The 24,199-nt window shown below is 41.0% G+C and overlaps 2 protein-coding genes across 2 annotated transcripts; both read right to left on the bottom strand.

Annotated features, from left to right (window-relative positions):
• Positions 1-1,417: 1,417 nt before the first annotated feature.
• Positions 1,418-17,595, bottom strand: pcyt2 (phosphate cytidylyltransferase 2, ethanolamine). The gene is made up of 12 exons (XM_085784311.1): positions 17,308-17,595; positions 8,157-8,245; positions 7,660-7,821; positions 7,372-7,523; positions 7,235-7,276; positions 6,201-6,339; positions 6,010-6,092; positions 5,638-5,715; positions 5,071-5,136; positions 4,323-4,388; positions 3,513-3,601; positions 1,418-2,739 (listed from the first exon to the last, which is right to left on the bottom strand). Exons 1-12 carry the CDS (start codon positions 17,424-17,426, stop codon positions 2,622-2,624), a joined length of 1,203 nt encoding a protein of 400 aa, XP_085640437.1. The 5' UTR covers positions 17,427-17,595; the 3' UTR covers positions 1,418-2,621.
• Positions 17,596-18,087: 492 nt separating this feature from the next.
• On the bottom strand, positions 18,088-24,175 carry sirt7 (sirtuin 7). The gene is made up of 10 exons (XM_085784563.1): positions 23,974-24,175; positions 23,709-23,846; positions 22,926-23,030; positions 22,768-22,838; positions 22,601-22,673; positions 22,066-22,164; positions 21,036-21,272; positions 20,025-20,105; positions 19,825-19,931; positions 18,088-19,724 (listed from the first exon to the last, which is right to left on the bottom strand). The coding sequence occupies exons 1-10, from the start codon at positions 24,088-24,090 to the stop codon at positions 19,520-19,522; spliced, it is 1,233 nt and encodes a 410-aa protein (XP_085640689.1). The 5' UTR covers positions 24,091-24,175; the 3' UTR covers positions 18,088-19,519.
• Positions 24,176-24,199: the final 24 nt, after the last annotated feature.

A 24,199-nucleotide genomic window follows, 5' to 3' on the forward strand; every position in this document is an offset into this window, starting at 1 on the left:
TTATGACTGAGGTTTTGCACAAAATAGTTTTCAGCACTCAAATACAAATATATTAAATGTTTAAATTAAATTAGAAAAAGACAAATATAAAATAGTTTTTCCATACCGCCCGTAATATGTTGCCACTTTGACTTTTAAATACAGGATTCATAACTGATTGTGCTTCTAAGTGAGTATGTTTTACTCGCTACAAGAGCAGGTTTTAGGACAGGTGTGTATGAAGTAAATCCAGATGTGCACAGTTGAGCAGTCCAGAGCAAAGTCAGCATAAAAAGGACAAACCTCCTGTGGTGGACATGAGTTGTGTGTGATTCAGCTGCTGAGTAGGGGTTTACATCTATAGCTGGACCATCAGTTACATAACTGCCCTGTCCCCTCTGTACTTTGTACCCCGGGGTGAATGTCCAGAGCCGACACACGAGCTGAACCCAGATCAGCTGTAATCACAGTTATGGTTTATGATGCTTTTATTGCAAGGCTGAAAATTGAAATACAATTATATGACAATACTGCCAAACGATGTATTTCAAGTATTTTCTTTAAAAATTGGTTTGTTGCTCAGCGTTTATATATGAAGAGTTTTTTGTCAAAGTTGTTGCTTTCAATGCTTGTTGGTTTGTCTCCTCCTTATGCTGTTTTTTCACTATCTCTCCTCTTTACAGTGTGGGACAGAGTCCAGGTCGTAACTGCTAGTTTCTTTCACTCATTTTCCTGTCAAAAATAAACGATTAGTACTAATCGAGAGATCCGAGGAGGTATGAGTTTTATCTAACTAAATGAAATTTAAATACAGCACAGATTATTCAAAAGATTTTTTTTTCTGTTCTCCTCTGGTGAGCTTTTATCCAACCACGGTGGTACTGTACTATGGTCAATTTCATTAGTGCGGCCATTTTTGTCAAATGTGTTGAACTTAGAATTTCTTCACAAGAAAAACCTTAAGCCTTTACAGTTTTTCCAGCTGCTGCAGCTTTGAGCAAAAGGCCCTGAGCAAAATAAATGTTTACCGTCATTATTTGGGCCACTGAAAATCATAGCGGTGAAAAACAAAACATGATCGACCAAGTAGACCAATTAAATGTGGAGAGTGCGAGTGAGCGAGTGGGCGTCTAACACTGTGGACTGCTGTGCCCCTCAGATAAGTGACAGGATCCTTGGTGCAGAAGCTCCTCCGTGGTGCTCGGGTCGGTGGATTAAAGACTCTTTGTGCTGGTAATGAGGTGACGGTTTGCAGTTTTTGTTCAAATACGAGATCAGTGTGAATGGGACAGGAGCAGTCGGACTTAGCGGTTTCTGAGTGGCTGTGGCCTCATTTCACTGACTCAGCGAAGCGTGACTTTGTGCTGATCCAACAAAGATCTCTGTCATCAGACTGCACGCACCATGCTCCTGCTGTAAAACACACATCAGACCAGGCTTTACTGTATTTTACCAATTTATTTAATAAAGGGAAATGTACACACTACAATACAGAGATTGAAAGATTGTGAAAATTTCCACTGTTTTAATATTTAGAAACTTAGTTATTTCTCAGGTTGCCACCATCTCACCGTCCAACCAACACACACACATTGACAGTTCACATCCAAGTAATGTGCCGCATGTAATGACAGGAAAAGCACTCGACGGTAACCTTCAAGTCTGACAGTGACACCGGGTCCCAAATCTTAAAGTTATTGGATTGTCTCATGAAAAAGGAGAAGAGGACGTTCTAGTTTATTCTCTTGAGTGTAAACGTGAAGACTCAACAACTTCAGCCTCAGTTGTCGAGACACTGCAGTAGTTCAGACGTTTTGATATTCAGACATTCATTTTAGCTCTGGGAATGAGGCACTACTGTCATGTACAGCACAAACACTCAGTCACTGACCTCACTCAACTCACACTCACTCTCTCTCTCACACACTCACACACACTCACACACACACTTGGTGCAAATTCAGGTAGATAAAATCCACAGTTAAAATTAAAAGACTACTTCACAGATGATTTGACGTAGAAATTATGTTTTTTTGAGGCAGGACAAAAACACAAAGATTAAAATTAATAATTTTCTAAAAGTATTAAAAACTTTCTACCTTACTGCTACCTGATCATTAAAAACTAATTTGGTTTAAAATCTAAATACATAACTGATAATGATGTTTACATTATGTCAATAAGTTATGGATAATTACAAACTTAACATACAATTTTAACACCTATACAGGTACACGTAGTGTGTGAATTCATGGATGCAACACGAAAGAAGTTAAAAATAAAATTCTCTGTGGAGGGATTTTGTTGGTTAAAAAAATCATAGTATGTGTTAGGTGTTTGGATTTTTTTTTGTGTTCTTGTCAAGGCAGATCTAATCTACTCCCATTTAGGCTGGTATAATTCATATGTAAGAGAACTGAGAGAAGCTAACTCAGCAGCGGGTGGGACGCGCCGCTTTGCTAAATATTAGAAAGAGAATTCTGCACCCAGTGGACTAATAGAGACCGACTGGCCCCCTGTGGTTGTTTCACCCGATACCCAGGCCTGGTTTAGAACAACGTCAGTCTGGGTCAGTTGAGCCCACCCTCTTTAAAGCTTAGTACCAGGAGTAGATCAGACACACAACCAGTCCAGAGGTCTCACTAGTGAGCAGTCTGGGCTGCAGCTTCACTCTGCTCCTGCTGGTCTCTCTTCTTCATTGCTTCGATCACCGCCATCTCCTTGGCCTCCTTCTTTTGGTTTCTGGCCTCAAACTGCAGCCTGTGAGCAAAAAACATGAGCCATTGATCAATAAAGGCAGAGAAAAGACATAACAGATTTAAAGCCCCAGTATGTAACTTATTTGGCTTTTTATTATCAAAAATCAAATATTGCTTTCATAAATACGTATTTCACTGAAGTGGAATCACACCCGCATACAAATGAAAGCTTTCTCATACCTTAGAATGAGTTGTTACAAGTCGTTACAAATACATAAGTGGGCGTCGCACCGAAACCGAGGCGGCCATGTTGCATCGCCATTTTTTACGTTCAGTGGCAGCGTGACCGTAGGTAACCATAGAAACACACCAGAGCTGTCGGCTCGGGGAGAAAGTTTTCCAGGTAGCGCCTGTTAAAACTGTCACCACTGTGTAGTGTGAGGAAGGACGGAGGCACTGATGTTGCATTCAGGTGCAGTCAGGCAGACGGCCGTCGGCAAACCAACCGGATGTCATTTTACTCCACGAGAGAAAGACGGTAAAACGTGGTTCAGGTAAACAATACAACATCACCATGACAACATATTGTCACGCCTGTATTGTTTTACCTCGTGCTGGCGGACCACTTGTTTACATAGAGGCTTGTTTATCCTGTTACATGCAGCGTCTGTTGTCTGTCTGACGTCTGCCCAATTTCAGGTGAATGCAACATCAATAATACGTTCCGATATGCAACCGCACCGCTAGGTGGGGGGAATTCCTACATAATACCTTTAAATATAGATGAAGATGATGAGGAGGTGGAAAGTAATTTAAGAACGGGGAGACCCTGACCTGTTTTCAATGATTCTCTGGACGATGTCATCAGTGGTGAGATTGTTCCCACTGTCGATGGTCCTGAATATCCCTCTCTTCTTTGGCTCCTGAAAGCAGAACACACACAAATGGTTATTTACAAACTAAGCAAAGACACGTTTGCTTCTCTTGAACCATTGAAGACGAGGTTCACGTTTCTTGCTTCTTGCTACTGATACTATCGCCTATGAGAGTGATCGGATGATCCATGACCAATACCGATCATTTCAGGCACGTGCGGGAGATGGTGTGGCATGAATTGGTGCATCCCTATTGAAGATTCATCTCTCCTTATTGGTCAGATTTTTACTTGTACTCTACCACTGAAAACACTTGAATTTTCTTTGATTACATCATTGTCTTTGATTACATCTTCCTCTCAAAGTTCAAAATAACATCATTTTAGTATAATTTCAGTCTTAAACTCAAATTAATTTGACCTCAAATCTCAAATCCTTAGATATTACTCTTCTCGGCCTGATAAGAAATGGATGACTTATGTAAGATGATAATGGACCAGTGGACCAAAAATACTTCACTTGAGGTTGACACTGAAAAATTATTTAAATTTTTATTTATTTATTTTTTATTTAAAATCAATCTCTTAGTATTCACATATTTGTTTTGAATTATTAGGTTAATCATTTTTTTAAACTGCATCACACATTCTGGCCACCAGCATATGTTGCCCTTTAAACAATCTCAAATATAAGACCTATAACATATAGATGTAGAAGAGTCATATGTGCTGCTGCACTTTGATCAGAGAGTAGTGGACCCTATACTCACAGCGTAGGGGTCTGACGCATCCTTGTCAGGAAACACCTCCGTCTTACCGTGGCACACCAGATCCACCTGCACAGTCACACAAACACACCTTGTTGAATCAACCATGACCACACACAGACAGACGTTAATTACATCCCTCCTCCTGCATGTACATGCCTGTGTGTCTACATGAGGATTCACGGTGGGATAAGTGAAGAATAACTGTACTGACACTTTGCATAACTGGTATTACCGCCCCTCAGTGTTGCTGAGGTCAACTTCACTTTTTATTTATAGTCACACATTGTTTACCTGGATAATTAGGTGTGTGTGGCTAATGTTACTGATTTATCCGAGACTCTTCAAACTGTCCATCGCAATATTTGAAGAAAAGGCTGTGAAGTGGTTTGTTTCATCTGATATTACAACCGTCCACAGGGAGGCGCCACTGTCTTCAGTATTGAACATAGAAAATTCACTCTGAAAACTTTGAGGTAATCACAGTTATTTCCAAATCTAAAGTGATGTACTGCAAAATTATCACATAGAATCGAATGAGGGCTGAATATAAAGACTGAAATGGGCAAATGCAGTTGTTTTTTTTATTGTAAAGTCTAGCTTTCATGTGTGAATGTTTCCCCCCTTTCTTCGTGATTCTTCTTCATGTAAACGCAGGCTTTACTTTCTTAATGTCATGAGACTATCCTGGTAAAATAAAACTATAAATACACTGAATAAAACAACATAAACTGACAGAAAACCAGCTCACCTTGAAGTGATCCAGCAGGTCTTTGCCCACTGCGTAGGGTGCACCGATCACCACCTCTGACACATACTAGACACACAGGACAATAGTGAGAGAAAGAACAAATTCATGATGTTCATTTTGCTTTTCAGTTACTAAACTGTTGTCAAACTTTTCAAGCAGGTACCTCATGGGTCAGTGCAATGTTTAACTAAAGAGCGTATTTGAAGTACAACAGAGCTAAAAGGTGAAGGTGTTTTTTTGTTTTTTTTCGCTCATTGAGTAAACTCATGACCAAGCACTGAATAAAAATGATGACAGAGTGAGGCAGTTTAGTAGTTTTGAAGATTATGTAACATGTTTGGTTCGTGTAACACTCTCCTAAGTTATTTTAACTTCAGCATGAACACACACAGTGCAGAAGGGGGCACAGAGACCCATTGTTCCAGAGTGATAGCTGACCAGCAGGAATGAGTGGCACAGAGCCAAGTTCAGCCTGCAGCACTGGGAGTATGAAGGGAAGAAACACACACTGCTGTGCTGAACATTTTTCCAGTCAGTGTGTGTGTGTGTGTGTGTGTGTGAGCTCACCCGACAGGCCAAGACACTCAGTGTTCTCTCGTGGATGTTCATGATGGGATAGTTCTTCCCCTTGTACCGATTCACTTCCTGAAGAGAGATAAATGTGACTGTGTTTACATTTGTACCTTTTTGATGTGTATTTGAAACTGTAGCACAGAACACACATGTTTGATAGTGGCGTAGGTTTACAATCCTACAACTCCAAAACTGCAAACAGATAAAGAGGGCCATCTTCCCTTTCTAACCATGACGTCTGAGAAACTCCTGCTTTAACTTGCTTTGAATGTTTCTCTATAAAAACTACTGACGCAGCAGGAAGGAGTGGCTTTATCCCCCTTTTTATGAGTGTTTGTTGATATGTGTGTGTGTTGTTAGGCGTACCTGATCAAAGTGCAGACCTACGATGACGTAAGGCCTCTCTGCCTGTTTATAAACCATCTCTAGGAAGTCAACGTGGCCGATGTCTGTGGGTTAATTGCGGTCAAGGCAACAACTACAACATTTATTGCAGAAATCTCTCATTACCCAGGGTTCCTGACTCAGTACTGATCATCTCCACATGCTAAGGATACGGAAGAGGTCAAATGCTCCAGCCACATAGATGATGGTGTCTCCAGGCTGTGGCTCCGTCCCTGAGGCAAACTGGATGATCTTCTGGGACGTCTGGAGGAACTGAGACACTCCTGTCCATGGACTGTGGCCTTTAGGACCCTTGAACGCAACAACAGATACAGCAGTAAATTAAGACTGACTCTGTCCTATCATTGGAGGAATGTGGAAAAGTAACAGACATGGAAAATATGAGTATTAAATAATAACATGGATATATGTACAGTATGCAGTGGCATGCAAAAGTTTGGGCACCTCTGGTCAAAATTTCTGTTAGTGTGAACAGTTCAGCAAGTGGAAGATGAAATGATCTCCAAAAGGCATAAAGTTAAATATGAAACTCTCTTTTGCAATATTTTAAGCAATATTAGTGTATTGTTTTTGTTTTCTACAATTCTAGAGTAAAAAAGGGAAACAAAGCAGCAGCCTGCAAAACAATGGGAAACCAGGAGACTTGAGCTCTCAGATAACTTTGACCAAGCTATCAGACAAGATATTTACTATGTACACGCTGTGATAGTTTCCAAAGGGGATCATTTAATCATTTTCCACTTGCTTAAAGCAGAAGTAAGCAGAATATATTTGTGTTAATATAAGTCTTAAATAGTTATATCTTCCGACAGCAATCACTTATATAGAGTGTTTGGTCTGAAACACGGGTCTGTCAGTCACTCTGCTCTGCTGTAAGCCGAGGAGAAAACTTTCCTTGTATCCTACAACCTTTATCCAATGAGGAGAGAGAACGGCATAAAGGGGCGGTCCTCTCTGTGTGTGCAGCCAAGGGATGCGCGTGAATGTGGTGACGTAGGGACGAGGGCGGGGACAGCTAACTCCATCGGCTGACAAGAAGTTAGCCAAAACGACCGGATCGCTTACTTCTGCTTTAACTGTTCACTGTTCACTTTTGCATGCCACTGTAATGAATGATATGGTTTATAAATATGACAAATGACTGACATGAAAGGGTTGTAGTAACATAAAAGGCAATGGCACGTACCTTTCCAAAGTTGTCGGTATGTTGCTGGTAATCTGGGTTGTCCTGCAGAGATGGTCAGAGTGGAATAGTTTACATCAATAACAAAAAAAAACACACACATTTTGTCCAGACTTTACAACACGGACACCTAAACTCACCATGTTGCTGTGATGGGCTTTGGTCATGAGAAGCATACGTCCCACCAGGTCGGTGGTGGAGACCCCCTGCGTGCGCCTACATTCCCGATAACGGCCTTCACGTTTCACCTCTGCATACGTGTCTTTACCATCTACCGTCAGCGTGATGTCATCTGGTAAACAACCACATCGACAAAGGACCCTCATCACATTCAGAAGCCTGATCACATCCCTGAGAAGACTCTTCAGCGATAATTCATGACAGGACGTGTTAAAACGTGAGACTGAAGCACGTCTCATCTGACTCACCTCCGTGCACACAGAAATCACAGTTGAATTTGTCCAGAGTCTCCAGGGTGGTTACGTAAGGTGCTCCTTCGACTATCTCATCCACCCACTTGATAGCTCGTACCATCTTGTAGCGTTCTGCCTGAGTGAAGACTGGAGGACCCTTGTGTTTGGAAATCTCAGCTTTGAGAAGGAGAAGGAAGGAATTACTTGTTACTTTTTACTCATCCAGCCCAAACTAATGACAAAAAAGTATCTCAGTACAAGCTGCAAAAATCTGGGATCCTTAATATCATTTACACCCATGTCCTTCTATGCATTATAATAAAGACATGTGAACATTAGAGTTGCCTGAGTAATGTATTGAAAAATGAAGGTTTTGCCATCAGTAAGTGAAAAGAGTGAAAAAAGACTGTTGCTGTAGTATTGGCAAAATAAACTTGATTGTGAGGACTTGTTCACACTAGTCAAAATTAAAAAAAAAAAATCACAGGATATCTATATCAGGGTGTGTGTACCATCTGTGTGCACTCCAACTATGAGGTAATCTCCCATGGCTTTGGCCTGTCGTAGCTGGTTGGAGTGTCCATAGTGTACCATGTCATAACTGTGGACACAGATAAAGAGATGACAACATCATCAGCATGCAGAACAATATATACTTCATGTGCTCAGTCAAAACAGTACTCAGGTGATAATATTATTACTTTTCCCCTTTGCACAGTGGTAACCAGGGTGGGGTCTCTGCTGTAAAACACACAATCTAAAGCATGGAGTTTATAACCCACAACACAGACTGGAGAACGATAAAGGTTACTGGGAGAAAGGTAATGCTCATGTTTATTTGCTTTCTGCTATTCAGTAACTTCTACGGTCAGTGGGTTTGTGTTGACTTGTCTGTTTTTAAATGGAGGTAAGCATTTGGTTCTGCGCTGTTATTGCAATATAATAAGACACTTGTCTGATCTAATACCAAAAGAAAAAATAAGTGTTATTTCTACCGTTGCTTAGTTAATGAAAATGTGTTGTGAATTCAGCACCTCGTTGTTTCACATTTAGGAAGCATTCACACATCACAGTCATACAGACAGTCTAACAACACAACACACACTGAGCAGATTCACGAGAGCTGCTGGTGGTTAAGAGCTGTGGCTGCACAAAAAGCTGCCTTCAATAATTTACTAGCAAGAGGGGGCTCATATAACACATTAATATTTGTGCTAATCTAAGAGATCTCAAATAACTAAATACTAGACAAGTTACATCTTCTGCATGTGAAACCTCATACTGATTGCTCGTGATAAAAAATATTGCTTTTTTATTGATCTGATAGAGTTTTCGAAGGAGGAACTTAGTAACTTGATGCTTTAATCCTGCTTTTTCCCAGTAGGTCCAGAAACTCCAACTAGTCACTCTGACATCAACGCCTATTACTACACCACTCTGTTAACACTTCTGCACCTTGTTTTCAATAGATCTTATTGCTTTAGTAAAAAAAACACCCCATCTGTTACTGTACTCCAGTATAATGACATTAGCACAAGCTGCTAGTCTCAATTTCCTTAGCAGTAATCCTCCAACCTCCCTCACCTGGCCTGGTTAGGAGCAGGTAGGAAACGCTCCTTGGTGTAAATCTGTTTTGTTAAGAGTGATGTACATGCAGCTCAATGGTTACTGTGTCATTATTATTATTATTATTATTAGTGCACGGCAACTTTGACAGTTTTAATACACTGTGCCTTTTTGAATAATTCCCTCTTGACATTATGCATCTGCCAGTCAACTAAACTATTTTTATGTTGTTTTTTTTTACAGTCCACATGCATATTTATATTTGTAAAATTAGTTCTATGAGAGTGATCAATTTAGATGAATACACATTGTCCTCTGGAGGCACCACCAGCAGCCTTGTTAATGAAAGGCAGTAACTGATGAAGTGTGTCATGCAGCCTAATTCTTCCTGGCTCAGGAAGGAAGTACGGTTTCTTATCAAAACAATATTTTTGCTGATGCTCCGGGAATATGTCCTGGACCACAACCCAATATCTGGTAAATTACTTACTGCTCCATAGAAATAGTCTTACATTTCATCTGTCTCCTCCATTAAATATGTGCTGTGTCTCAGTGTCTCTCCCCAAAAGAGAACCCCTGTCCATTGCACCATGTTGCTTTTACATCACACTGGACAACATGTTCACTATGTTAGTTATTTATAACCACCACATGAGACAGGCTATGTCAAACTAGCAATCAGTAAACTGGCCACTCGGATATGCAGTGCTGTCTGTCCCGAGGAGAATTCAAACCTTGCATATTAGTTGTGTCTACAACTGCATCTGAATTGTGTGAGGTGAGGAACATGGCATTTCCTTCAGAGTACAATGGTGTGACAGCCAAGTTTAAAATAACAACAAGAAGATATGCCTTTCGGGCCAAAGTGTTGGCATGAATTAGTCACAACCTTGTGGGTGTCAATGTCAGCACGGCACACAGAGAGAAAACAATTTAATGCCCTTGAGTAACCACTAGATAATTTTAAAGCACTCAGCATTACCCCACCCATCAGGTATACTACACTACAGTATAAACACTGTCAATGGTTTACCCAAAACAACACTGGTGGAACTAAAGGCAAGGATCACATAAGAGAAAGGACTAATAGGCCGGGAGCCAGGTCCACCCCTCAGGATGTTTTTTGCTACCTTTTTTTCACTATTATTTCTTGTTATCCCATACATTGGGCCATCACAAGTTGATAACCTCCACCCCCAGCAAGGATCCGTTTGGCCCCAGGGGCCAAAAAAACCCCTTTTTGGGAAAAGCTTCTGGCGAAATGATGTAATGGCATATATTAGGGTACTGCAACTGCATACATGGTCAGATAACTCTGAAATTGTGCATGGTGTATCCTGACACATAGGGGAAACTATCAGAATAATATTCTGGGGCTTACTGCCTTCCTATTTTCAAATATCATCCTCAGTTTATCCCAAAAGACAAAAAAATGTGTTTCCGCCTGACAAATTGTCATCAAATGTGATCACTTTTAAGCATTTATTATACATATCACTGCCTAAGATGGATATGAAAAACTTCCCACATTTGTAAGCTTCAATTTAAGCCCAAGATGACCTTTCTATCTAGAAGATTACACCTGCTATGACCAAAGTCTTCCAGTGTCCTACCTCAAAATCAGAGAAAACGGAACTTTCAGCATTAGCATTCCAAATGGGATTAAGCATGATTTCTTGTACTGTATCTTAAACAAGATTGGAGGCTTTAGTTATAGGCTACTACTTTACTATCTGAAGTTAATTACATGAAAAGTGAATAATGTTACACCCCCAGGTGGACCAGGGTATCAGGGTACAATATAAAAATAAATGCTAACCGATTTACACACACCAACACACTTACCAACCGACACACTTTAACCAACCAACTAGTCTATGGGCCAGACCAGATTTTGGTACCACTCAGAGTGGCAAAATCTAGTAACATTTTTTGAAAAGGTACATGTCCATAGATGATATTTTGGTATGATAACCCATCCTAAGTGGTAGCTTTATGACAGTTATCAGCTCATAAAGTTATCAACCCCCTGCAATAAATAGGCCTCTAAACGCAGGGGGCATATCTTGTTTTGTGCTCATTTTCAGACCTTTACTCATATGTTATGAGGGCATGTTTGGTAGAATTTTAAAGTGTACAATCCCAGCTTTCATTAAGACCTAGTTTTGGGCCTATCTATAAAAAATATAAAGGTCACACATGGTCAAAGGTCAATCTATCTCAACAACTATTTTTCCACTATTTTCGCCTAAACTGTAGTCTTTTTTATAGCACTGTGAAATGTAAGAACAGCACTGACACAAATAACAAAAACTGAAATACTCACAGGACTGTAACAATTCAGGAAATGTATAATCTTCCCATAATTTCCTACTATGAGGGATGATTATGGGTCTTAAAGTGGAACACGGGCCCAGGCGAGAATTGTCAATAAATGCTTATTCCTCTGTATTTCTCAAAGAGTTTTAAAGTTTTCTATATATCTTTGCCCTAATTATCACCATCATCATGATTATAGTCCAGAGTTAAGGCAGTTTATTCATCCTCCTCCATCCTCTGATTTGTGCATGTTTGCAGTTTGCACATTTTTATGCACTCTTTTTACATCTTTACCCTAATCATCATCATCATCAGTCCAAAATATGTGGCTTTGTAGGTTTGAGCATCCTAGCTCTTCAAATAATAATTGATAAATTAGTTATAAATAGCCTTTCTAGACATATATCTGTTTTCAATACATATTGGGATTGCCTTGATCAGATACAGTATGATGTAATTTATTTGCTTAGCTAACTTTGTTCATACTTTCTAGGTGGCTCAATTAACCTTATAGTGGGACGACATAGCTTGACAATTGTTCATTTTGTGATAAAAGCATCAAATTTGGTGATATGATTGCTGAATATATGTTTGATGAATGTGGATATTGGGCCACTGCAAATTTTAATTCTGATGACTGTGGCAGCCATTTTTAAGAATTACCGCCAGTGGTTACTGGCATGGAATGCTCTGCCCACCCTACAGCTGCTGTTTCATCTTTTCAGCACCACAAATATAAGACATGTTAACTTGAGAAAAGCCTTATTACAATGTAACAGAATAGAATATAAACTCTCTATAACTCTTTCTTGGCTCTCACATTCTCCTTCATAGTCTGTGGCCTCCTCTTTTTATTGGGGTTTTCAATTAATAACATATAGCTATGCAGTACGCACAGTACAAAAACAAGACCAAAGTTTCTGACACAAGCATGTCTAAATATAAACAACTCAAAAAAAAATTTAAAATGTTATTTCAGTCAATCATTTCACATACAGCTGGTGTTGTATTTTATATTAATATTTTAAATTATATTTAATATTGGGATGACAGTGGCTAAGGAGGTAGAGTGGGTCGTCCAATAACCAGAGGTTCGAATCCCGCCCCATCCCACCCGCTGTCGTAACGTAGATATCTTATCCACCTTGCCTCGTGTGATGTGTATGAATGTTTGGTGGTGGTCAGGGGGGCTGTTTGGTGCACATTGGCAGCCACACATCTGTCAGTCTGCCCCAGGACAGCTGTGGCTACAATTGTAGCTTACCACCACCGTTACTGTGTAAAAGTGCTTTGAGCGCTTCAAAGACTTTGATAAGGGTCTTAGAGGTGGACAGGTCGGTGCAGTTGCAGATGGATTTGGGGAGAGAGTTCCAGAGGGAGGGGGCAGCGGCCCTGTTGCTTGGTCATGGGGGGTAGTACAGGATGTTGGCATCGAAGGAGTGGAGGCAGCGGTTAGGAGGGTGGGGGTCGAGGAGGTCAGTGAGGTAGGAGGAAGTCAGGTTATGGAGTGCTTTAAATGTGAGAAGAAGGATTTTAAACTGTATACGGTAAGAAACAGGATGCCAGTGAAGGTTTTGGAGGACGGGGGTGATGTGGTCATGGGGACAAGTATGAGTGAGCAGGTAGGCAGCAGAATTCTGGATATACTGGAGTTTATTGAGGGTTCTGGATGAGAGGCCATAAAAGATGCTGTTGCAGTAATCAAGTCTGGTGGTGACGAAGGCGTATAAAGGTTTCAGCAGCAGAGAGGGTTAGGACGAAGGGAGGGACGAAATCAGGCAATGTTTTTTAAGTGAAAGAAGGCAGTCTGGACTATCTGGGTGATGTAACGATCATTGGAGAGGGTGCTGTCAAAGGAAATTCCAACGGGATGTGAGAGGAAGGGAGTTAGGGAGATGTTGTCAATGGAAAGGGTGAAGTTGTCCGTGGATTTTGTGAGAGATTTGGGATCAATGAAGAATATCTGATTTGTCATAGTTAAGTTTCAGAAAGTTGTGTTGCATCCATGATTTAATATTGTTGAGGCAGGAGATGAGAGTGGTGTGGCTGGTAGTGATGGATTTTGTAAAGCTGGATGTCATTGGCGCAACGGTGAAACTGGAGACCTTGACGATGGATGATGTTAGTACAGGATGAAGAGGAGGGGACCAAACCCTGAACTCTGGGGGACACCTTGGGACAGGGGGACAGTGGAGGAGCAGATATGACTGAATTCAAGAGAGTGCAGTTCCAGTGATGTTTAGGGTGGAGGAAAGACAGGAGAGGAGGATGGAGTGACTGATGGTGTCGAATGCTGCGGTGAGGTCGAGAAGGATGAGGATGGTGAGGTGGTCGGAGTCTGAGGCGAGGAGGATGTCATTGGTGATTTAAGAGCTGCCTGTATGTTAGGGTTAGGGTTAGTCTATGGAATTGAAATGGTTCAAATAGGTTGTTAGCTGAGATGGGCTTTCAGTTGTGCATAAATGACATGTTCAAGTATTTTAGAGAAAAATGGAAGGTTTGAAATTGACGTTGATGTTGGGACTGAGGCCAGGTTTCTTCAAGATGGGGGTGACAACAGCTTCATTGAAGGAGGGACAAAGCCCGAGGTGAGGGAGGTGTTGATAATTGAAGTGATGAGAGGAGCAATGATGGGGAGACAGAAGCTAGATGGAATGGGATCAAGCACGCAGGTTGAGGTTTTCATTTCTTTAAGAAGAGTTGGGATGTCAGGATGAGTGGGTAGCGCCCCCCAAAAATGCCAAAATCCCCTGCAATATCCTCCTGTGGGTATTCACTCTTGTACTGAGCTCAAAGTGTTGCCATGTGTGTGTCACTCACAGGTATGACTGGTCCAGACCTCAACCCAATTGAACTCTTGTGGGATCAGCTTGGGAGTTGCTGTACATGCTACAGTGACCAACACAACCACACTGGTTGACTTTCAACAACTCCTGGTTGATAGATAGATAGTTAGATAGATACTGCATATAAGCACCTTGTAACTTTGTTTTGAAAGGTGCTCTACAAATAAAATTATTATTATATACTGTAGATATATACTTTACTGTCCCCTGGGGGTAAATTTGGCCTTGACTCAGCAACATCAGACCCTTCAACCACATACAAAGACCTGTAGGCTTCCAGACTTCTCCTGCCTCACCCAGGGGCGGGTCTGCCATGGTGGCATGGAGGGGCACCTGCCCCCCCCCTAAAACCTGATTGGCCACCCTGTGTGCCCCCCCAATGGTCAATGACTTGTGGTCAATCACTGTGAAAAGCTCTTAACCACTCCTATGTTCAGTGTACAGAACTACTATATAAGCACTAACTTCTGATTATGGGCCGGATCTACTAAAGGTTTGTGTGTATAAAAACATGTTTGTGCATGCAAACTTGATTGTACATGCAAACACATGCTGAAGCTGATCTACTAACCGGGCGCACCGAGGATTGCATCTCTCAAACGGTCAAAATTGCACGTGCAATCCATTTACCGTGTTTGCCTTAATGAATATGGCGTTCCTGCCAGAACGTGCAAAATATTGGGAGGAGTAGATGCAGAAATACGCAAACATGCACAAATCAGAGGATGGAGGAGGATGAATAAATTGCCTTAACTCTGGACTATAATCATGATGATGGTGATAATTAGGGCAAAGATATATAGAAAACTTTAAAACTCTTTGAGAAATACAGAGGAATAAGCATTTATTGACAATTCTCGCCTGGGCCCGTGTTCCACTTTAAGACCCATAATCATCCCTCATAGTAGGAAATTATGGGAAGATTATACATTTCCTGAATTGTTACAGTCCTGTGAGTATTTCAGTTTTTGTTATTTGTGTCAGTGCTGTTCTTACATTTCACAGTGCTATAAAAAAGACTACAGTTTAGGCGAAAATAGTGGGAAAATAGTTGTTGAGATAGATTGACCTTTGACCATGTGTGACCTTTATATTTTTTATAGATAGGCCCAAAACTAGGTCTTAATGAAAGCTGGGATTGTACACTTTAAAATTCTACCAAACATGCCCTCATAACATATGAGTAAAGGTCTGAAAATGAGCACAAAACAAGATATGCCCCCTGCGTTTAGAGGCCTATTTATTGCAGGGGGTTGATAACTTTATGAGCTGATAACTGTCATAAAGCTACCACTTAGGATGGATTATCATACCAAAATATCATCTAAGGACATGTACCTTTTCAAAAAATGTTACTAGATTTTGCCACTCTGAGTGGTACCAAAATCTGGTCTGGCCCATAGACTAGTTGGTTGGTTAAAGTGTGTCGGTTGGTAAGTGTGTTGGTGTGTGTAAATCGGTTAGCATTTATTTTTATATTGTACCCTGATACCCTGGTCCACCTGGGGGTGTAACATTATTCACTTTTCATGTAATTAACTTCAGATAGTATAGTAGTAGCCTATAACTAAAGCCTCCAATCTTGTTTAAGATACAGTTTATGTACAAGAAATCATGCTTAATCCCATTTGGAATGCTAATGCTGAAAGTTCCGTTTTCTCTGATTTTGAGGTAGGACACTGGAAGACTTTGGTCATAGCAGGTGTAATCTTCTAGATAGAAAGGTCATCTTGGGCTTAAATTGAAGCTTACAAATGTGGGAAGTTTTTCATATCCATCTTAGGCAGTGATATGTATAATAAATGCTTTAAAGTGATCACATTTGATGACAATTTGTCAGGCGGAAACACATTTTTTTGTCTTTTGGGATAAACTGAGGGTGATATTTGAAAATAGGAAGGCAGTAAGCCCCAGAATATTATTCTGATAGTTTCCCCTATGTGTCAGGATACACCATGCACAATTTCAGAGTTATCTGACCATGTATGCAGTTGCAGTACCCTAATATATGCCATTACATCATTTCTCCAGAAGCTTTTCCCAAAAAGGGGGTTTTTTGGCCCCTGGGGCCAAACGGATCCTTGCTGGGGGTGGAGGTTATCAACTTGTGATGGCCCAATGTATGGGATAACAAGAAATAATAGTGAAAAAAAGGTAGCAAAAAACATCCTGAGGGGTGGACCTGGCTCCCGGCCTATAAGGGATAAGGGACACCTGTAGAAAAAGTAGAGTGCGGTGGTCATCTCATTTATTTCCTTAATTAATGCATATTAATCAGGTCAGATGTTTCCTATGAATAAAATTAAGAAAACATCTGTGTAGAGAGAAAACGTCCACAGGTTCTCCTCTGGGTCCTTCCTCTCCTATAAATAACCACCATGGTGTCTGTGCTGTGTGGTTACAGATGCACAAACAGATAAACAAATACTAAATAGAGCAGGACTGCGTTTTTATGAGCGGAAAGAGCCTTGTCCCCAGTTCACCCCGCGGCCTGCTCCTTTAACCACTGGTCAGTAGGTGTGGCAGGAGCAGGTGTAACAGAACAGTACTTCACATTTTGTTTTGGTTTATGAACTGAGGCTAGACAGTAAACTGTGTTGCCTTCAGGGGCTCCAGTTAATTTGGGTTGGGCTGCTAGCACAGATAGAAAACGAGAAGAGTTATAACATGGGAAAATAAGAAGGCATGTGAGACAAAGTAATGTTAGCTAATACCAACGACCGATAAGATATGGATAATGAACATGTTAAACGGTTGCTTAGTAACAAAACTGCTAATGTAAGTAGCTCGCTAGCTAGTGTTAGCATGCTAACCCCACCAATAGTTCCTGGTACAACCAACACACGTGAACGCCTCCATGAGACACGGACTGTGGGACATACATGTGTAATAAACGTCTGTGGGTCAGTCAGGAGCGGGTATGGAGACTCACCAGCCGTCACACCACAACCGGACGACGCGCTTTCTTTTCTCCGGGCTGTGTACTGAAGAACCCGGCTTACCGGCTTCGTCCTGCTGCTCGTCCGAGGCGTGGTGACCGTTTTTGATCATTTCGACGGGTTGAGGGTAATAGCTGAAGAGAAGGACAAATAGAAACGAGAGGTAGGATAAGTTTAAAACTACTGTTTACTCTGTAAACTACGAGTTTTCCGCGGAGATGATCTTGAAGTGTCTTCTTCTCGGACTCTGTCACTTCGCCGACAGCCAAGCCAACGCCTCCAGCTCTACGTCATATCGGACGAATCCTCTCACGCTGACACGGCTGATTACGTAATAATCAGCCGTGTCACGTGTTCACCAAGCGGAATGTACGAAAGTGTAACCAGAGACTGGCTCTGGTGTAACACACATCCATGCTGCAACCACATGAGGGAAAAAAAAACATGTTTCAGAATTATGAGTTAATAATCTCATCAGACATGTCCCACCATTGATAAATGCAGCTACAAAGATTTGTCAGTCACACTGTGAGGGAGTGAACGGAAGCAAAAGTTGACAGAAATTAAATTTGAAACCCAAAGACACAATCTTGAAGTGTCATAAGTTTCAGAGCTATCTATCCAAATAATATAATATATTATTTTGAATTGAATGTACCCATTGGTCAACTCAAAGCACAAAATATGCTTAATTAACATAAAAGATTGAGCCACACTATCAAAACTAAAAATCAGCTGTCCTGTGAAAATGTAAATGATCATGAACAGGCAACTTAAAATGAGGAACACTTTATTGTCTCACATATACAACAACATTTCTTTTGCAAAATACAGAGACAACTTATGAGTCTTCACATCCAGTATTAGCACTGGTTTGAGTTTAGGAATGCTGAACACTAGTTTATCATGGCTAGACTGGTCTTTCACAAGTTCTGACACGATAGGATGTGATGTTATTAATACCACCGGATCTTCCTGAGACAAATTAATAGACACCTATTTGGTGGTTTTCTATCACCAGGGTAACTTGTAACATAACCTGACAAACTAACCACTGATCAAAATACAAAACTCTGCTGCTTTCCTTCCTACAGAGCTGTAAACACAGGAGATAAAAAAAAAATGTAAACATAAAGGAACAACTTCAGTAAACCAAGCTACAGTAGTAGATGTACTATGTAGCCTGCAGACCTGAGGAGAGCAGATGATGACGACAGCAGAGTGTAGGTTTAGTGTGAGTTCAGGAAATCATTTCAGTAAACAAAAATAACTTAAAATAATAATATAAAAACACAAATAAGCTCTGTTGAGTTAGGTACATTTAACAATGTCAGCTTAACCTGTTTCAAAAAGACTATAAAAATATATTTTAGTCTAAACAATAAATGCAGTAAATGTCTGATCTCCTCAATCTTTTAGAAACTCGTTCTGTGTGGCAGTACAGAATCCAAAAATATGGCCTTTGGTTTTCTTCTGGTATTTGCTACTTATAAACACCAACTCGCTCACGTTACACTAATAGATAATACAGACGTGCATACAATCACTTACACTTTATGGCCTTCTAATGCTTAACCCAGTGGCGTGTTGCCCCATTACCAACTTTCATTCAACACCTGCAGGCTTCAAACATGACTGTAAAGACATTATATTGATAATGATGCAGATGTGGTTTCCATGCTGGTCACTCTTGCTATCCATTGTGACTATCTGGATTACAGCTGACCACAGAAGCTGTGCATCAAATGGTGAAACATTCTTCCTGCCACATTTTGAGAGATACACTAAAAAAAGCTTTCCTAGTGCTATTTTTTAAATTCCATTATAATAATTTCATGGTTTTGTTGCTTAGACTGAATTAATTACATAGATGTTATGCTGACTGGGCTCTGACTAACCCAGCTATCTTAGCTGCCCTAAAAATAGTAACATTAGAAATGAGAGTAGCATAACAAAATGACTGCTTGTGTAAAATACTTAATGGTGCAAGAGCCATTTACAAATGGCAAATATCCAATCTTATTTTTCTTCATCTCAAACAATACCAATGCAGGCAAAACAATAAACAGCACAGACAAAAGCACCTTGGAAGATCAAGTCCAGGCTGTCCTCTTGGGACTGGAATTTGAATTCCTGACTGGGATGAATCACTGGGGTCCACAACATACACCAGCTAAGTGTATGCAGTCTATAAAGTTGCCTCAGTTATACAGCTTTTTTCTTCTTCCTTCCTTTACCATAGCCTCGTCCAAACCAGCCGCCCTGCACGGCTGTGGCCTCCTCTGCTTGTCCCCCAGGAGACGCTGAGCAGTCCTGCTGCCCATCAGGGACAGCTATGACATCACGGCTATGGCTGTCTTCCTCCTCTGGCCGCAGAGGTGTGGCCAGACTGAAGATGGGATCCTCTGCCCTGATGGGATAGGATGAAGAAAACAATTTTAATCAGTTTTAGTCTCTTAAGATGTTTTAATATTATTCAAATGTTTTACTAGTGTATAATTACTTCATACCTGTCATACGTGGGAATCTGAAAGTTCAGTTCTTCCATTAGGAGTTTCATGACATCATCACACTTGCCATTAATTTTCAACAGAGCCAGATCATCTTTTGGTGTCCACTAGAACAGACACACAGACACATTATCAGCCAATGAGCTGCCAGAGCTTCCGTTTTTTAATGTTAGCACTTAAAATGTCAAAACCACATGTACCTGGAGGTTGACAATGTACAGTCTGGGCCTTTTGCTTGCTGGTCTGTTCATGCACCACAGACAGGCATATTTCTTCAGCACCTGGAAATACAAAAGGCAGAGTGAAGAACATGCTACGTGAAAAAATAATAAAATAAACCTTTTAGAATAAATTGTGAGTCTACATGCCAGTTACTTTGTTATGTAACTGATGATAATCATTATTCAGAACTGTAACTACAGAAACAAGCAGCTGCAACAAAACAAACATCTTCTGATTTCTCCCCAAGGTCATACAAAGGCTGAAAACATTCACAAAGTGTGAATTGTCACATATTTAGTTTCATTCAGTTTTACACTGTCCAAATGTAACTAATAGAATAAAAGCTCAAAGCAGTGTTTCAAAAATGTGCATAGCCAAAAAGATTTACAATGGCAGCAACATACTGAAGTACGACAGAGTATTAGGGCCACATTGAGAAAAAACAACAACAACAAAAAAACAGACTTCAAGAATAAAGTCGTAAATTTACGAGAATAAAGTCGTACATTTCCTACGAGAAAAAGGTCATAACATTACAAGAATAAAGTCGTAAATTTACGAGAATAAGTCGTACATTTCCTACGAGAAAAAAGTCATAACATTACGAGCATAAAGTCGTAAATTTACGAGAATAAAGTCGTAGATTTATGACTTTATTCTCGAAGTTTGTGATTTTTATTTGTCAATGTGGCCCTAATAATTCGTCGGACTGAAGGACTGGTTTGAGATTGAAAGTTCATTTATAAATCCAGTCAGGATCTACAGTAAACAAGAATATCAATGTCTGCCAGCTGCTCATATAAACAGCTCATCTTCATGTAAAAATGGGCTATACAGATAATCTTGCCTTGCGTTATTTCCCCCCATTCAGAAAAAAGTGAATATATTGAATACAACAGCTGATACATAAACCTTATGACCATCCATCCTGTTGAGTCTACAACTGGGCTGCATTACATTTACAGGCTCACTGTGGTTATAAAACCTACCTTCAGACTGGAGCCTAAACAGAGGATAACATCTGCCTCGTTGGCAGCCTCTGCAGCTCCCCTCCAGTTAAGAGGTTGCTCCAGTGTCCCACGTTCCCCAAAGTGCACTATGGTGTCCCTGAGTTCGCCGCAACAGTGACTGCACCTGCGGCCGGTCCCGTGCCTATGCAGAGACGTCCGCTCTGTCACGTCAAATAAACGCACATACTCCCTGACCGGGGAGCAGGATACACACACCTAAGGACAGGACGTGAAACAAGCACGTTAGGACAACTCAGTTTGGGTTGGTGTAAAATCCAAAAGCAATCTCTTGGTAAATACCTGGTGTATCTATTTGTATGGATGTCATGACAACATTTTCTTTAGCTTATTCACAGACAATACAGGTGCCTATTATTATGTGTTTCTGGCTGTCTGTGGAGGCAGTGATTTACAATAAACTCTTCACAGCCTTCACAGGAAACATCAATGCCGTGAACAGCAACATCACTTCACTCAGGAGGGTGTCAGAGAAGATAGTCTGCTGTGATGCGCATTGAAGATGACAGAAGCCTCAGCACCTACGTCTACAGAGCCCCCACCCCACCCCCAGGCCATGTGTGAAATTGAGTGACTGGAGCTGTTGTGGAGGGGTTTTAGTAGTTTTTTTTTTTTTTTTTTTAAACATCACGCTGATGTTCAAAAGGAGTTTTCAACCAGCAGCACTTCAGAGATGCACCTCAGAAACAACGGTGAAACAGATCTGAGGCCCACACATGACTCAAACTGAGGGCGGATGTTCATGTGTGTACTGCGTTCTGAGGTTTACTCACTATCCATCTGATATAAACACTGCAGTTTTTTTCTCAAGTATGATGGCATGTGAGGGCATAATTTCTTATTTCCCTATAGCTGTCCTATCAATTAAAGGCCCAAAATATACTTTAAAAAAAAGTTTTTGAACATTTGATTCTTTTTAGCAGGTGGACGTTGTAGAACTCAGGAAGCTGTTATGTGGACATCTGCTGGAAGTCTGAGACGCGTGTCTCACCTCAATAAACATGTTTCCATGGAGCTCAGACAGGGCATTTCTGGGTAGACCGCTACGCAGGTGAAGTCCATCACAGTTTTGAGACACGACATGTTTTACCTTCAGAGACAGAAAAGAAATGTAATATATATGTGTATTATCAACAATAACTACTAACAGGGAAGTTAAAGCAGAAGTAAGCGGAATATTTGTGTTAATATAAGTCTTAAATAGTTATATCTTCCGACAGCAATCACTTACATAGAGTGTTTGGTCCGAAACACGGGTCTGTCAGTCACTCTGCTCTGCTGTAAGCCGAGGAGAAAACTTCTTGTATACTTCCTTGTATCCTACAAGCTTTATCCAATGAGGAGAGAGAACGGCATGAAGGGCTGTGTGTGCAGCCAAGGGATGCACGTGAATGTGGTGACGTAGGGACGAGGACCAATAGATCCATGACGAGGGCGGGGGCTGCTAACTAACGAAGTTAGTCAAAACGACCGGATCGCTTACTTCTGCTTTAACAGAATAATTTATCCATCTAAATCTCACATACCATTTTTTCTTTATGTAGCATCCGGATGGACATGTGTGTGACTGTTGGCTCTGCTTTACTCAGGTCAGACAAACTATTTGTAAAAAGAGACAAGATAGACGAGTTTAGTTCACTTTAAGAAAATATGCAGCTAATGTGACATCAGTAATGGCTGCTACATATCTCACCTGACAGTGCGTCCCTTCTGTAGCTGTGTCCACACCCCATTAGGGCCCCTGTAGTCTGGGATGGAAGCTGCCTGAAAGGAAAGAAATCATCAGTATTGCATCAGTAGAAAAGGAGAAACAAACTGGACATGCAGTGGTTAGTTTAGTTGAGTACATACTGTACTGATCCCAGCTCCTGTGTAAACCACCAGGTGATTTGCTTGTTTGACCGCCACAGCCAGCTGTCTGACTTTACTCTTCAGTTCCTCAGCATCATCAAACACCTGCAGAAATTACAGAAAGTCAAAATATTTTAATTCAATGACCTGTCACCACACACATCTGTTGTATGAAGCTGTTACAACAACAGGTTTCTATAATCATCATTTGAGCCATTTACAACCACGTACATCCACACCCTTTTATAAACCCACAGACAGGAAGGGCCATAGCCTACAGTTATTTTTAGATTTTCAGGTTTGTTAACACTGTATAAATATTTGTGCAAATACATAACATTATATTTTATCTGACAGCTGAAGAAAAAAACAATTTTACATTAGAAGCATATTGTGATTAATTGCTGTCAAGTATATAATATTTAATGTGTTTTTTAGTGCTTAAACTTGTTGCAGGATGCCAACATGTTCAGACATGTGTTAATAACAGAATGCCATCATGAAGGGGCACTTGAACTTCATACCTACGTATGTTCATATCTTTATACTACAATGAATAGCATCTATTTAAGACTATGGACAAATAACTCGGGGGCCATGAGGCATTTAAACTGAAACAGGCTTCATTTCTTTCAACATCACATAGCAACCTACGTGAAAAGCAACCTGGATAAGATACAGTAGGATAACCTGAACTACACAAAGCTAAAGCCAGGAGAAGCCAGAGTGAGACGGTCAGCTCTCAGCTCAGAGGGCCTGGCAGTCAGTCAGCCTGAGCCTCACCTCCTCCTGCTTCCTCTTCACCACATTTCTGCGGACTTGTCTCTTGCCGAGCTCCTCCACGGTGTCTGTGTGCAGCAGCAACACGGCGGCCTCCTCCTCTGACCGCTCAGCCTCCGGTTTCTTCAACACTCGTCCGACCTTAAATGAAAACCCTGGTCAGTCAGGCTCAGAGAGTCGACATAGCTACACTGGAAGTTAATATGTTGCTGTTTTAGCCACCTAGCTCGGCACTCGTAGCTCTAAACATGCCATTTTCTCGTCTTACCAGTCTGAAAACCTCCCTCTCGCTTTCCCGTTGCAGTATTTTGGCTTTTTCTAACGCTTTTCTCTCAGCCCGTGAAGAAACACCGGTACCAGCCTCCTCTGCCATCCTGTTTTCCATCAGCTGAGTAGTGGCTTTCTATTCAAAACAAAGCTCACTGACTACACCAGCGGCCAACGACAGCCGGGCCGGAAGTCGTCCGTATCGGGAGGAAACAGCGAGCAGCGCC

This window comes from Trachurus japonicus, chromosome 1, assembly GCF_045865225.1.
Source record: "Trachurus japonicus isolate A0001 chromosome 1, Traja_1.0".
In the NCBI taxonomy this organism is placed as follows: domain Eukaryota; kingdom Metazoa; phylum Chordata; class Actinopteri; order Carangiformes; family Carangidae; genus Trachurus; species Trachurus japonicus.

What these genes read in the sequence shown, in the direction of transcription:
- pcyt2 (XM_085784311.1), bottom strand. Translation starts at nt 17,426, where the DNA reads ATGATCAAAAACGGTCACCACGCCTCGGACGAGCAGCAGGACGAAGCC. An exon ending in AAGCCCATCACAGCAACATG is followed by an intron (nt 7,277 to 7,371) that starts GTGAGTTTAGGT and finishes CCATCTCTGCAG; the next exon opens with GACAACCCAGATTACCAGCA. An exon ending in ATGCGTCAGACCCCTACGCT is followed by an intron (nt 3,602 to 4,322) that starts GTGAGTATAGGG and finishes TTCTGCTTTCAG; the next exon opens with GAGCCAAAGAAGAGAGGGAT.
- sirt7 (XM_085784563.1), bottom strand. Translation starts at nt 24,090, where the DNA reads ATGGAAAACAGGATGGCAGAGGAGGCTGGTACCGGTGTTTCTTCACGG. An exon ending in CAGGAGCTGGGATCAGTACA is followed by an intron (nt 22,839 to 22,925) that starts GTATGTACTCAA and finishes CTTTCCTTTCAG; the next exon opens with GCAGCTTCCATCCCAGACTA. An exon ending in TGTACATTGTCAACCTCCAG is followed by an intron (nt 19,932 to 20,024) that starts GTACATGTGGTT and finishes TGTCTGTTCTAG; the next exon opens with TGGACACCAAAAGATGATCT.